Genomic DNA, 12,868 nt, shown 5'->3' with positions numbered 1-12,868 from the left:
ATGTGGCCTGGAAGAACGTGTCTCAGAGTTCCTGAATGTTCTTCCTTTTTACTGATGTTCTAGGGAACGGCCTCCTTTTTTTTTGTATTCTTGCGCTTTTCATCTTTGTTCAATGTGGACGGCTCCTCGGGTGTCTTCATCCTGGTTCAGCGTATTCCTCAACGTGCATTCAGCACATGTTCTCTTCTGCTTGGCATTGCCAGTTGGGCCAAGTTTTGAGTTGCTGGTTCCACTAATCAGACAAAAAAATCAGAACCAGAAAGCTTTATGAATCCCGAAGGAGATTGCTTACAACTGCACAGAGGGAACTACAATGTATGTCCAAGACATACAACAAGTGCACAGAGAAACATACATACATTTATGAGTATAAATAAAAACAAGTACGTAGTAATGGCTGCAGCAGCATTGCACATTGTGTAAGAGTTAAGAGCCAATAAGTGAGTTTATTGCACAGTAAGAAACAGCAGCAGGAGAAGAATCAGAGTCAAAGCAGTGGAGCTGTCCACGGGGGTCTGGCCAGCTTGAGCTGGTTAGAGCTGGATTCCACGGGACAGGGGGCTGCATCCTATATACTTATTCATTTTTTTCCTCCGTGACCTTGAGCCCACCCCCCTCCCGCTTTGCCGTCCACCTCTGCCCGCGCGTCTATAGTCCGTGCGTGGGCGTGGGAGTGGGAGTGGGGGGCCGCGGCGCTCGTCTCGCGGCGGCCGAGCTCGCCCCCTCATTGGCTCGCCGGGGCCGGACGGGTAAACAAGGCGCGCGCCCGCGGCCGCTCGATCACATCGGTCAGAAGTGCACGCCGCCCGGACCGCCGCAGGAGCGCTGCGCGTCTTCCCGGAACATGGTGCCAGGACGCTCGGTGAGATCGCGCCGGAACCGGCCTCCCGGTAGCGCGCTGCGAGCGCGATTAACGACGCGGCCAGGCGTTACGTGCCGAACGGGCGTCCGTGGATCAGGGAGGGACAGAGTCGCGCTCATTTAGCTAATGATTAATATTTTATCTTATTGTGCAAGGGCTCCCCTGTTGGTTATACAATAAAACAAACGAGAACTTTTGCACTTTTAAAAACCTCGGACCGCCATTAGACCGCTTTGTATACATTTGCATTATTGTATGGCCAGGGTTTAATTATGCGCAGTAATACGTGTAGATGTGGGCCTGTTGGGTGTCCAACGAATCCAAAGGAAACCGTATTTGTTGGTCATTTCTGACCTTCTGGTCAGAATTGGCCCCCCTGTGCTCTGCATGAGTATGACTGTTCAAGGTAGGGTTGCATCAGCATAACCTATATTCCATCCATCAGGTGATAGTTCTCTTCACACTCCTTTCTGGGTCCAGAGTCTGTTGGGGATATGTGTTTCAAGCAGGACGATCCGATGGCGACGACTCTCCATCGCGAACGAAAGGTGAAGATTTTTTTTCTTTCCTCAAATTCTTCCTCAAAGGCGAAAAGCTGAGGCGTCGTGCGGCTCTTTGAATCACAAGAACACAATCTGCGGCAATATTGCTCAACTTTTTAAAAATATTTTTTTCATGTTTTCATTTTTATGCATGCATTAATATGCATCTGATTGTTGCAGTTCCAGACTCCCCTGTGATACACTTGAAGGGATCATGCAAGGACAGATGCTTCGAGCTGGATGAGGCTGAGCCACCAAACTGCCGCTGTGACAACCTCTGTAAAACCTACTACAGCTGCTGCACGGACTTCGATGAGTACTGTTTGAAAACTGGTATTTACCGTTTCCTCGCCACTTTTCTCATGCCGCTCAATGCACGCTTTATATCAAATTGGTTATCTGCGCTGCCGCTGTCAGCTGGGGGCTTTGAATGCACTGTGGACCGGTGTGGCGAGGAGAGGGACGAGAACAACGCGTGCCACTGCTCAGAGGACTGTCTTGAGAATGGGGACTGCTGCACAAACTACAAGGCGCAATGCAAAGGTGAGCCGTCTCCAGACCCTGTGGACTGCGCCGTGTCGAGTGTGGAGGATGAATGCTTACCATGTGTGTGGTGTTTTGTGTCCCGGTGTCAGGTGACACTCCTTGGTTGGAAGGGGACTGTGAGGAGATCCAGAGCCCAGAATGCCCTGCAGGGTGAGAGTGTGTGGTCTAAATGAAAAAAAAAAAGACTTTTACTTTCATTAACTTTCATTAACTACAGAGCCAAATGCCTCTAATTTCTAAAATTGGTTTTGAACTTTTACAATACGTGTGATTCATTCGCTTTTACTGTGAACATTGGATGCAGTTTGTGAATCAAAAATATGTTCAAATTTGTTTTACATGAACAGCAATGTATTTAGTCAATGCAATGAAATTTCCATCATGCAATGTGCTCTACACATCTGGATGTACTGTAGGTGACGCTTGATAAAATACTGTAGACATAGTCTATAGACTTTCAGTCTCTGTAGTGATCTCTTAGGGGCGTAAAGAGTGTTTGCTGTTACTGTTGACGTACTGTATATTTTCTAACATGAGACGGATAATAGTGATAAAAGATGTTCTATTATACTCTGTGCAGTTTCATCCGTCCACCTCTTATCATGCTGTCACTGGATGGGTTCCGTGCATCATACTTGAAGAAGGGGAGGGGAATCATTCCTAACATGGAGAAACTGAGTAAGTGTGCAACACTCTGAACTGAAACTGTTTTCAGCTGTGTAGTAGAAATATGAATTTTTGGATGAAAGATTATTAGCATAGAATAGCTGAGTTGTAGCTCAGTGTATACACTAGGGATTTTCAAAAAAATTTAAATCACAGCACACCACTTACCGCGACTGTCAACTTTGTTGGGCTGTTCATGTTTCTTTCTCTTGATTTATAGATATAGAAGAAAAATATTTGTTAATTGTCTACTGTTGACACAATTATTCAAATTTTAATTTGCATTGGTTATGTTGCATAATGCATTTTAACTGTAGATTTTGTATTCGACAGGAACCTGTGGTACCCATGCCTCATATATGAGACCAATGTACCCATCGAAAACCTTCCCTAACTTGTACACTCTTGCTACGGTACGTCCTAGCAGGACCATCTCTCCTTTAATTATTCATGCTGAACCTTGGAATAGCACTTGTCTCCCTAGCAACAAGAGCGAGTGTTAAATTTTTTCTGTCTCACCAGTTTTGCCCAGTGCCACCTTACCACACATTCTTTGTCTTTGGTCTAGGGCCTCTATCCGGAGTCCCATGGCATAGTTTGCAACTCCATGCATGACCCTGTCTTTGATGCGAACTTTAATTTGAGGGGCAGAGAGAAGCTGAATCATCGCTGGTGGGGCGGGCAGCCGGTGAGTGCCAAGCAAATGTCAATCATGCAAGATTAACCGTTATTTTTACATTCTGTACATACCGTGCCAGGCCTTTCAATTACGGTCTAATGAGTGTACTCCCCACTGAGTTGGATCATTATGGCCACTAATCCTCAAAGCAATTTTTATATAATAGTAATTTTTTTTATGGACGTACTCAGGCATGAGTGTTCTGTTTTGTCTTAAGGGCTCTTTTCTGGATTTTATTGTTAGATTTGGATTACAGCTGCTAAACAAGGGGTCAAAGCAGGCACTTTCTTCTGGCCATGGTGAGTTCATTAAGCACCATAATAAAAACAGTATATCACAGCGGTCGACTGAAATGTTGCATCGTGGCATCAGGTTACACTGAGCGCCGTATGACATATTTTTGGGTTTCAATATACAGATGTTTAAAAAGCATGGGATGTAACTGAGTCAGAGGGGACTGACAGGCACATGACTTAACAAGCACATGCTGGCATAGCCCCTCAAGCCGTCCACGCAGACAATGGCTGCACACAGGACACAGACACTGAGGGGCCATTGAGCTTTGAAAGCCCTCTGTGAGGTGCAGAGTTGCATGCATTTGTTTCGAAAGCACTGTGTTACACTGAGGCAGCATGTCCTTGTGTTTTTTTTAAGGTTAAGAGCATTACATTTGCAAAAACAACAAGTAATTTAGTTAATTAAAGGTCCCCTATTGTGAAAATTTCACTGTGAGATTATTTAACATTAATACGCATTGCAGTTGCTCGCTGATATGTTTTTTTAGTGTTGTCACAGTAAGTTAATTTTTTTTTTTTTTTTAAAAACACTGACACGTCATTTCCATGAATGCCCGCTCACTTCTATAGGCCGCTCTCCTCCTCGTCCGGCCTCTCTCCTCCTCATTAGCATTTAAATCTGCACACACGTCCTGGAAAAAATCTAATTGTGGGACTGGCTAAAAGTGGACCAAGGCTGTTAATTTCAGAAAGAGCCTTCAGATACAGTATTAGGGGAACACTAAGTCCAATATAAATGCAAAAAAAAAAAAAATCATAATAAGGGACCTTTAACAAGTCATTGGTAAATTCAAATCTTATAATGGCAGAAACTAAACATTTTACAATATTAAAGATTTGGTATGAATAGAAATAAGAATTTGTATTAAAGTGGTCTTACCTTAACTTCTGGTTGGTTTTGTCAGGGTAATTCCTCTGGAGAGAAGAATATTGACAATATTGCATTGGCTCCATCTGCCTGAAGAAGAAAGGTCTGGCTTTTGTCTATTAAGAAAAGCAACCAAAATGTCTAGCAATCAATGTTTTGATTTAAAGGCATCCTTCATTCTGCATATAAACCGACAAGGCGTAATTACATGTGAATTGCTTGTTTGTTACAGGCCGTATGTTTATGCTGTCCATTCAGAGCAACCTGATACATTTGGCCACCGGCTCGGGCCACTCAGCAATGAGGTGAGGTTCTTGACTAATTGCTAATTCAATGTGGTCTGACAGCATCTCCTTGCCAGCCTTAGATTCACAGTTCCTCCGTCTTGCTTAACACAGCTAGACAACCCTCTGAAGGAGATCGACAACATCATTGGTCAGCTCATGAATGGCCTGAAACAGATGAATCTACATCGCTGCGTCAACATCATTCTGGTGGGAGACCACGGTATTGAACATTACAATTAATTATAAGGATCTTTGTGTTAATGCTGTAAGTTGTACAGTAATTATTCCCTGTTATGGTTAGTGTCTTTATAATAAATGTCGTATACATAAAGTTACATGTACCATTTATATTTGTCTTTTTGTTGTTTGGAGGTATGGAGGAGGCTCATTGTGACAGAACCGAATACCTGACCTCTTATCTTACGAATGTGGAAGAGCTCCACCTTGTCCAGGGATCCTCAGGCAGAATTCGTCCCAAAAACCGCACGGCAAGATGTAAGTTAGCATGATAGTTGTATATGCTACAATGTTACAAGGTTAGTTTTTGCATTTTTAGTTTAAGCAAGCATTTAAAGTTTAAGCAAGGTGCCTATATTGTATGCTCATATTACGATTACATCTGCAACACTGCATAACAGACAACTACAATGCCTAGGCTTTATATCAGATATGAACAATTGAATAATCATTTGCAAATGAAATGTCATTTTTCATTGAATTTCATTGCGTCCTTTTTTGTTCATTCAATTTTAAAGAAACAGCCGGTTTAATTGCAATTGTCTGCAACTACTTTACTATATTTTATTGCAGCTAATATACAAAGAATGAACTGTTTTGTTATTTCTATCCCTTTTCAGTTGACCCAAAAGAAGTAGTGGCCAACCTCACAGTAAGTCCTGTTTTCCACAAGCATTAAACCTTGAACACTTTGTAGGCTGTAGTAATCCATGGCTTTCGTGTTCTCAGTGTAAAATGCCCAACCAGCACTTCAAGAGTTACCTGAAGCAGCATCTGCCCAAGCGCCTCCACTACGCCAACAACCGCAGGATAGAGGACGTGCACCTGCTGATGCAGCCAAAATGGCACGTGGCCAGGTGTGTGTCAGAGTTAAATGGCGTTTTGACGTCACCTGTAACAGAAATAGAGGAAATTCCAGTGAGCGTAAATGTAAGTCGTGCCTAGCTGCTAACAGTTAGCATTAGCTTTGGAAACGACGTGAGTGACTACTTGTAATTCATTTCGTCTTTTCATGGACATAAAAGTGTGAAATGTTAGTACTGACAACACGTTTTTTTTTCTATAAACATATGAATCATTGAAAAGTTGCTGACTGATTTTTAGCAAACCTCCTGATAAACGGCTTTCTGGCAGCGCTTGTGGATTTTATGGTGACCATGGCTTTGACAACAAAATTAAAAGCATGCAGGTAGTGTTCATAGCATTCATTCTCACCTACTTGTCACCTAATGTGTTTAATGCATTACATTGATTTAATTTACCTATCTTTTCCCCCAGACAATCTTTTTGGGGTTTGGACCCAGCTTTAAGTTTCAGACTAAAGTGCCAGCTTTTGAAAACATTGAGCTGTACAATGTCATGTGTGGTAAGACCTGACCCTTTATTCTGGTTAAATTTACAGCTAAATTAATCATGTTAAAAGGCACATGCCAGTATATCACTGCCGATTTCCTGGCTTTTGAGTTGTTACTTCTTATATTTTAGATCTTTTAGGCTTGACACCCGCCCCCAATAACGGAACGCGTGGCAGCCTGAACAATATGTTGAAAAATCCACCTTACACCCCGACTATGCCAGAGGAAGTGTCCACCCCCTCACCCATAACGCCGCCTCCTGTTGCCGTTTACAACCTGGGATGTAGCTGCGTTGATGAGGTCGGTGCAGTTCACAGTCTCGCCATTAGGGGGCAGTGTAAGCAAGTGTATGAGTGCCTTTTCTGAAAATGGTGCTAAATCTGAATTCAGGCCAATTACGGGGTGGCCACGTTGTAACAGGAGAAATGGATTCTATGTTGATTATTGCACAAATATCAGGAAGCTGCCATTTAAATGCTTTATTAAATTTTTTTTTTACTTGTTTTTAGTGGCACCGTAAATGTTTTTGTCCTGAAAGGAAAAATCCCTTCTGGAAATCATGCTTTGTTTAAATATTGAACATTGGTGTTTCTTTTGCAGAATGAAGTCGAGGAGAATAATCAACCAACCAACCAGGCTGTTGATGGTCAGTTTATTAAATATTGATAAATGTTATACTATATTGTCTTTCAATAAAATAATACATATTGCAACAGTATTGTGGGATATTAATTCTTACTCAAATATTGCCATTGCTGTTATTTTTGCATGTTCCTATGTTCATAATGTTTTCGTTCTTCACAGAAAGTATTAATCTTCCATATGGTCGACCAGCTGTTCTGTTTTCTACAAAATACACCCTTCTGCAACACCTTAATTTCATGAGTGCTTACAGCGAGGAGTTGGCTATGCCTCTGTGGACGTCGTATACTATGTCCAAACAGGTATGGCATGTTCTGCATGCTCACTGAAACAAATCAGTGCTGAGCTTCTCAGGAACACTATAGCACTGTTTGCCTGTATTTTTTCATGAAAAACAGAACTGTAAAGTCATTAAAAAAACACTGTTTGCCACAGAGCTGACATTCCGATGGCTGTACACAACCCTGACAGATTTAATGCTGAAATAATTACCATTACAGATCCTGTTTCTGTTTACTCGAAATCAGTTCGGAAAGAAAAGCAGCTCCTACTTTGTTTATAGCAAGAATGAAGGGGCCATTCTTAATGAAAGGATTCTTTTCCAGGTAGACAGCACGCCTCTTCCTTTGCCTGTAAATGACTGCTTGAGAGCAGATGTCCGAATTCCCCTAAGCATTAATCAGACCTGCACAGTTTACACCAAGGACCAGGAGCTCTCCTTCGGCTTTCTCTATCCGCCAGGTTAAACACCCACTCCATTTCATCACCATCATTTTACCAGTCATATGAAATATTATTGCTTATCTGTTTTCTCAGAATATGTTCCAAAGTTATTTAGAAAAGCAAGTCTAAATAACAGTTTTTACAAAATACAAATTTACAAATTTGATAAACTAATATCTGTAAGTTTTTTCTGTTTTACATTACCTCACAGATTCTTATTAGTATAATAAGCTTTTCCTGTATTACAGTGCAGACACTGGCTTGTACTACAGACATCTTTAGTTGATAAAAGACAGCATTTTTAATCAGACGGGTGTTTAAAAATCAATGATTTTTGATGCTGATTAAAATCCAAACTAATTTCTATCTACAGAACTGGCCCCATCTCCCGAATCAAAGTATGAAGCATCTTTGATTACCAACACTGTTCCAATGTACCGTGCTTTCAAGAGTGAGTATTTCTTTTAATAGTTTTTTGGTCAGGGGCATGTTTTCTTATGAACATTGCATCTACTAAATAAATCACCAACCTTTCTGGTGGGCCTGGTACTATGCAGAGTAGTGACCACAGTGACAATGAGAGACTGACGGCATCCTGATTAGCTCAAGCCTGAATGCTCTACACAAGAACAGGGGGTTCCCAAAGGAGGCTGGCACTCATTGTCCTCTCTTTGGAAACATGTCTTCCTGGCCAGCACTGCCCTTACACTTCAACACATTCACAAACAAGGCAATAGTGTGTGGAGCAACCTGGATGTGATTCCCTCGCTTCTCTGCCAGCACTGTGGTCAGCTGGTCAGGCAGTTTCACCTCCTGAAACCAGCCAGCACTCTTACTGCTCTGTGCAGTACAAAACATGTATGTGATGTGATGTAGGGCATATTTTGTACAGGCACTAACATCACAATGGGCTGAAGTCACATTTCATTGTGTGCACATGACAAATAGAGAGCATGCACTTTCACAAGATGAGGATATGCTCTCTCTTTAACCAGAGATTTGGAGGTACCTGCAGGAGACGTTTTTGAGACGCTATGCTGATGAGTTAAACACTATCAACGTTGTGAGTGGACCCATCTTTGACCATGACTTTGATGGCCTGAGAGACAACCTTGACAAAATCAAAGAGTAAGCAAGAACCCCCTACCCATTTCATTGAAATGCCCCATGGAGCCTCTTATCAAATCGATCCAAAGATTTTCACATGCAAAGAACACATTCATCAACCATAATCAAACAAAATTCCAGATTTTTATCACAGAAATGACATTCAAAAGTAAGGAATAATGTCCAAAGCTATATTTTGAGACACTCTTTGTGTTGATCAGTTTCTAAATTTGCACTGTAATTAAGACTTTTAAATGACTGAATATTTACCTGAGATTAAAATTTAATTTACTTTCTGCAGCAACATGCAGCTATTTTTACTTTCTGTATTGACAGGCACCTTTTAAGAGCCATAAACAGTTTAATACTGGCACTGTTTAATACTGAACGGAGATACCTAAACAGCGTTTTCTTGTGTGTACTGTTACACTCCTAGTATATCACTGGTGAAACATTACCAAAAAGCGTGACAAATTGTGTCCCCACCACATCTGTGTTGCAGGAACTCAGAAGGACCCGTCCCTATCCCCACTCATTTCTTCTCCATCATAACCAGCTGTGAGGAGTTCAACCAGACAACAGAGACATGCGACGGGCCTCTTGACGTATTCTCCTTTATTCTGCCCAATCGTCCGGACAACAGTGAGAGTTGCAACGTAAGTAGGTCATCTTGGTCGGTTAAAATATGGGCCTTTGTTCACATGCTAACACTGCATTAACATTTTTAAACAAAGTTATAAAAGGCCAGCGTTGAATGTAAACTGTTAAATGAGAAAGCTCTCTTCTAAACCACATATATACATTGTCAAGAGAAAAGATAGAGCACTCGAATGAAGTATACAGTACATTCTCAACACAATAAACATTTGTAGAGTGACAGAGAGGCTTTAGCGTCAAACGTAAAAACTAGTGCCGGTTCGCGTGCTGGCAACAGCAAACCGCTGATTCATTAGCTGTTTGTATAACATTGCAGTGCGCTGAATCATCTTCATCCATTCGGGAGTAACTACATTAAATTTACGTCACAGGAAATCAAGAAGCAAAAAAAATGGCACAATTCTGAGATAAAAGAAGGGTGAGAAAGAAATGAACATCCAGGCTCCAGCTGTTAACTCACAATTTTAGAATTCAGGGATACAAGATTGAGTATGGCAAATTCTTCTATTGTCATGTCATATATTTTCTGTAGATAAAAAGGTGACATATTGTGACTTAAAGGTGACAAGTTTCACAGTTCCTTGAGGTCTAAGCGAAATGGCAAGAAGTCACAAGATGCACAATATCTTGGCTCCAGATCTGAAGTACATTAGTGGCGGCACCTAAACATCATTCACATTCTCTTTCTTCTCACAGTACACAAATACACTGATTCGTGGATGCCCAACTCATTACACAGCATCAGAATTATATCGATAAAATAAATGATTTATACATACTACAGATTAGAAGGAGTTCTTGATTTTGGCACCAACAGCACAACTGAATGTGTTGAAGTCAATATGGGCTCTAGTACGACTCGTGACCCATTTTGTAATTGTAACAATTTAAACCAATACATATTTATTTTTAAATAGCAAAAGGTTGATTTATTTCCTGTTTACCTTGATTAACTGTGATGTTTTTTTACAGTTGTAGATGTTTTTTGGTCAATATGCTAGCAGATGGATGTTGAGTTGAGTTAAGGATCAGTTCAACTTTCCCGGCCTTTCATATTTCATATTAATAACTCTGAAGTGCAATGGACTGTTATACACTGATGAAATCATAAGCTCCCTTACCTTGACAGTATTTCCTTTTTCTCCCTTATTCTAAAATAATGCACTATAATAGAAAATTATCATTTTATTGTTTTGGGTATATTCAGGTGTATTTGGTGTATTAGAATTAGCTTGGACATCTAAGAGCTGCATGTAAAGTTTACTGTGTCTGACTATGATTAATGTATGGAGACAAAGTGATTACAGTCCAAAAGTGCTTCAGCCCACTCACCAACAAGCTATCTTCGAGGTCTCTGAAGTTGAAGTGGTTGTAGTTCCTATGTTTAAATTATTCTCTTTATCGTATAACATTTTATAAGCTTTGAACTTTTACTGCAGCATAACAGACTGTTACAACCTTGACTAGTAGGCTCCTGTTTTTGCCTGTTTCCTGGTTCTCAAATTGTTCAATGGTGGTTTCTTGTTACTCGCGTGTATATTCAGGTGACCTTGCATTGATTGGAGGGTTTTAATTAAGTCACGTATTACAAACGTTTTGCTCAGTGTGGATTTCCCATGTCAGTCAAGAATGTTGTGTGGGCAGAACAGTGAAGCCTTATTGGGCTGCTGCAGCACAGCCAGACCAGTAGATTGTCTTGCGGTAGAGCACGCAGGGTTAGGACAGGACACACTGAGGTTATCAGCGAGGACACAACGAGGCACAAGTGGAAACACTGGTTGGGGCAGTGGTGGCCTAGCGGGTAAGGAGGCGGACTTGCAGTTGGAAGGCTGTGGGTTCGAATCCCGAAACGCCAATTGTTCACTAAGGTGATGGTTAAATGCAGAGGACACATTGTGTAATTGTGTCACCGTGTTTCACAATTACAATAACTTCACTTTCCAAAGAGGTTGTGCTGGATGGGGACTATCTGGTTGACATCTTAGATAACGTGTACTAGTTCTGCAATCGTGAGATAAATTTGTCTGTAGTGATGCCATTATATAGTTAATTAGCATATTACATACTTGTATTTTTTTAATAAAGAGAAAAGCCTACAGAAAGTCCAAAATACCACAAAGGTTTTACTTAGTTTCTTTCCCCTGAAATTAGCCTCAAGCAAATCAGCACCAGCTGTTGCCCAAAATTACAGGTTCTCCATCTTCTAATGTTCAACAGTTCAGAAAAATACAGAGAAATAAGGTCTCAATGCTGCAATATGTGACCTTTGACACATCTTGCTTTCATTACTGTTTTCTTTGCTAGAGCTCAGAGGAGGAGTCTCAGTGGGTAGAGGATGTCCTGAAGAGGCACACGTCACGTGTGCGCGACATCGAGATCCTTGCAGGCCTGGACTTTTACCGGAACACTGGCCAAGTATACACCGATGTCTTGAGCTTAAAGACGTACCTGCGCACGTTCGAAGATGAAGCCTAGAGCACAATGTGGAGCCAGTATCCCCTGTTTTCCCTCTCTTATCCTGACACATCTCTGATGCTTAGGTGTATATTTTTATACAATTTGTCATATTTATTATGCATGAACAATAACAATACTGTGCCACTCTTAACACATATTCCTGTAACAGATATCATATTTGCAATAACGTTTGGGGTTTGTTAGTATATGTGTGTGTGTCGGTGTGAGAGCTGTTGTAATTCCTTGTCTGTTTGAATTTATGATTGCAAAAGGTCCTGGTTATTGTTTATATTTTAACGGCGATGGCCTGAAACAACACAAAGCTTGCTTTACTGGGTCCCGATTTTGATCTTGTGAATTTCCCTAAGCCATCATTATACGTTTTTCTCAAGAAATATGAGCCACATCTGTGTAGGTTGCGTCCTCTTAACCCACATGACTGTTATGAAAGTTAAACCTTTGAACGTAGCAAATTTTACCGGACAGTGTCTGTACTGTACCTTGTTCCGTGGCAAAATATGGCATTAACATGTGGCATGGTTTTGATCTGAATAAATCCACACACTGTCACAAAATTGCTCCATTGTGATCAGGATCTGCTGTAACGGGAATACTCCCACGCATCGCAGTTTATTCTGCTGTTTCAGTTAAGCAACTGATATAGCGAATCGGAATATAGCGAATGGATGCTTTCAGTAACTTTCAACAGGATTCTGTGGACCTTTGTTTTTCTGCCAACCATCACAGCAGCACTTGATAATAATAAGAATTCATATTTGTAATTCCATAAAAAAACACCTTTCAAACCAGTTCAACTTGACTACATAATGGAGATAAGTACCAGATAGGCAGTGTCTTAATTAATAAGTGGATTATGTGGACATAATCTTTTTATAAGTGACTAGCATGTCATACGCACAGCGGGTATGGAGTGAGTGAGGGAG

The 12,868-nt window shown here is 41.0% G+C and overlaps 1 protein-coding gene and 1 long non-coding RNA gene across 2 annotated transcripts; one reads left to right on the top strand and one right to left on the bottom strand.

Annotated features, from left to right (window-relative positions):
- Positions 1 to 2,509, bottom strand: LOC114774222 (uncharacterized). The gene is made up of 3 exons (XR_003744766.1): positions 2,468 to 2,509; positions 2,008 to 2,115; positions 1 to 232 (listed from the first exon to the last, which is right to left on the bottom strand). It is a non-coding gene; the product is annotated as an uncharacterized LOC114774222 (long non-coding RNA).
- On the top strand, positions 617 to 12,499 carry LOC114774220 (ectonucleotide pyrophosphatase/phosphodiesterase family member 2-like). The gene is made up of 25 exons (XM_028966135.1): positions 617 to 862; positions 1,308 to 1,410; positions 1,585 to 1,737; positions 1,822 to 1,947; positions 2,040 to 2,100; positions 2,531 to 2,628; positions 2,950 to 3,029; positions 3,185 to 3,304; positions 3,539 to 3,594; positions 4,497 to 4,562; positions 4,692 to 4,764; positions 4,858 to 4,966; positions 5,119 to 5,241; positions 5,604 to 5,635; positions 5,713 to 5,840; positions 6,088 to 6,172; positions 6,262 to 6,349; positions 6,469 to 6,638; positions 6,939 to 6,984; positions 7,143 to 7,282; positions 7,586 to 7,721; positions 8,077 to 8,154; positions 8,699 to 8,831; positions 9,313 to 9,466; positions 11,772 to 12,499. The coding sequence occupies exons 1-25, from the start codon at positions 845 to 847 to the stop codon at positions 11,940 to 11,942; spliced, it is 2,547 nt and encodes an 848-aa protein (XP_028821968.1). The 5' UTR covers positions 617 to 844; the 3' UTR covers positions 11,943 to 12,499.
- Positions 12,500 to 12,868: the final 369 nt, after the last annotated feature.

The sequence above is a fragment of the Denticeps clupeoides genome, unplaced genomic scaffold, assembly GCF_900700375.1.
Source record: "Denticeps clupeoides unplaced genomic scaffold, fDenClu1.1, whole genome shotgun sequence".
Classification (NCBI taxonomy): domain Eukaryota; kingdom Metazoa; phylum Chordata; class Actinopteri; order Clupeiformes; family Denticipitidae; genus Denticeps; species Denticeps clupeoides.
This window is presented reverse-complemented; position numbering and strand designations above follow the sequence as displayed.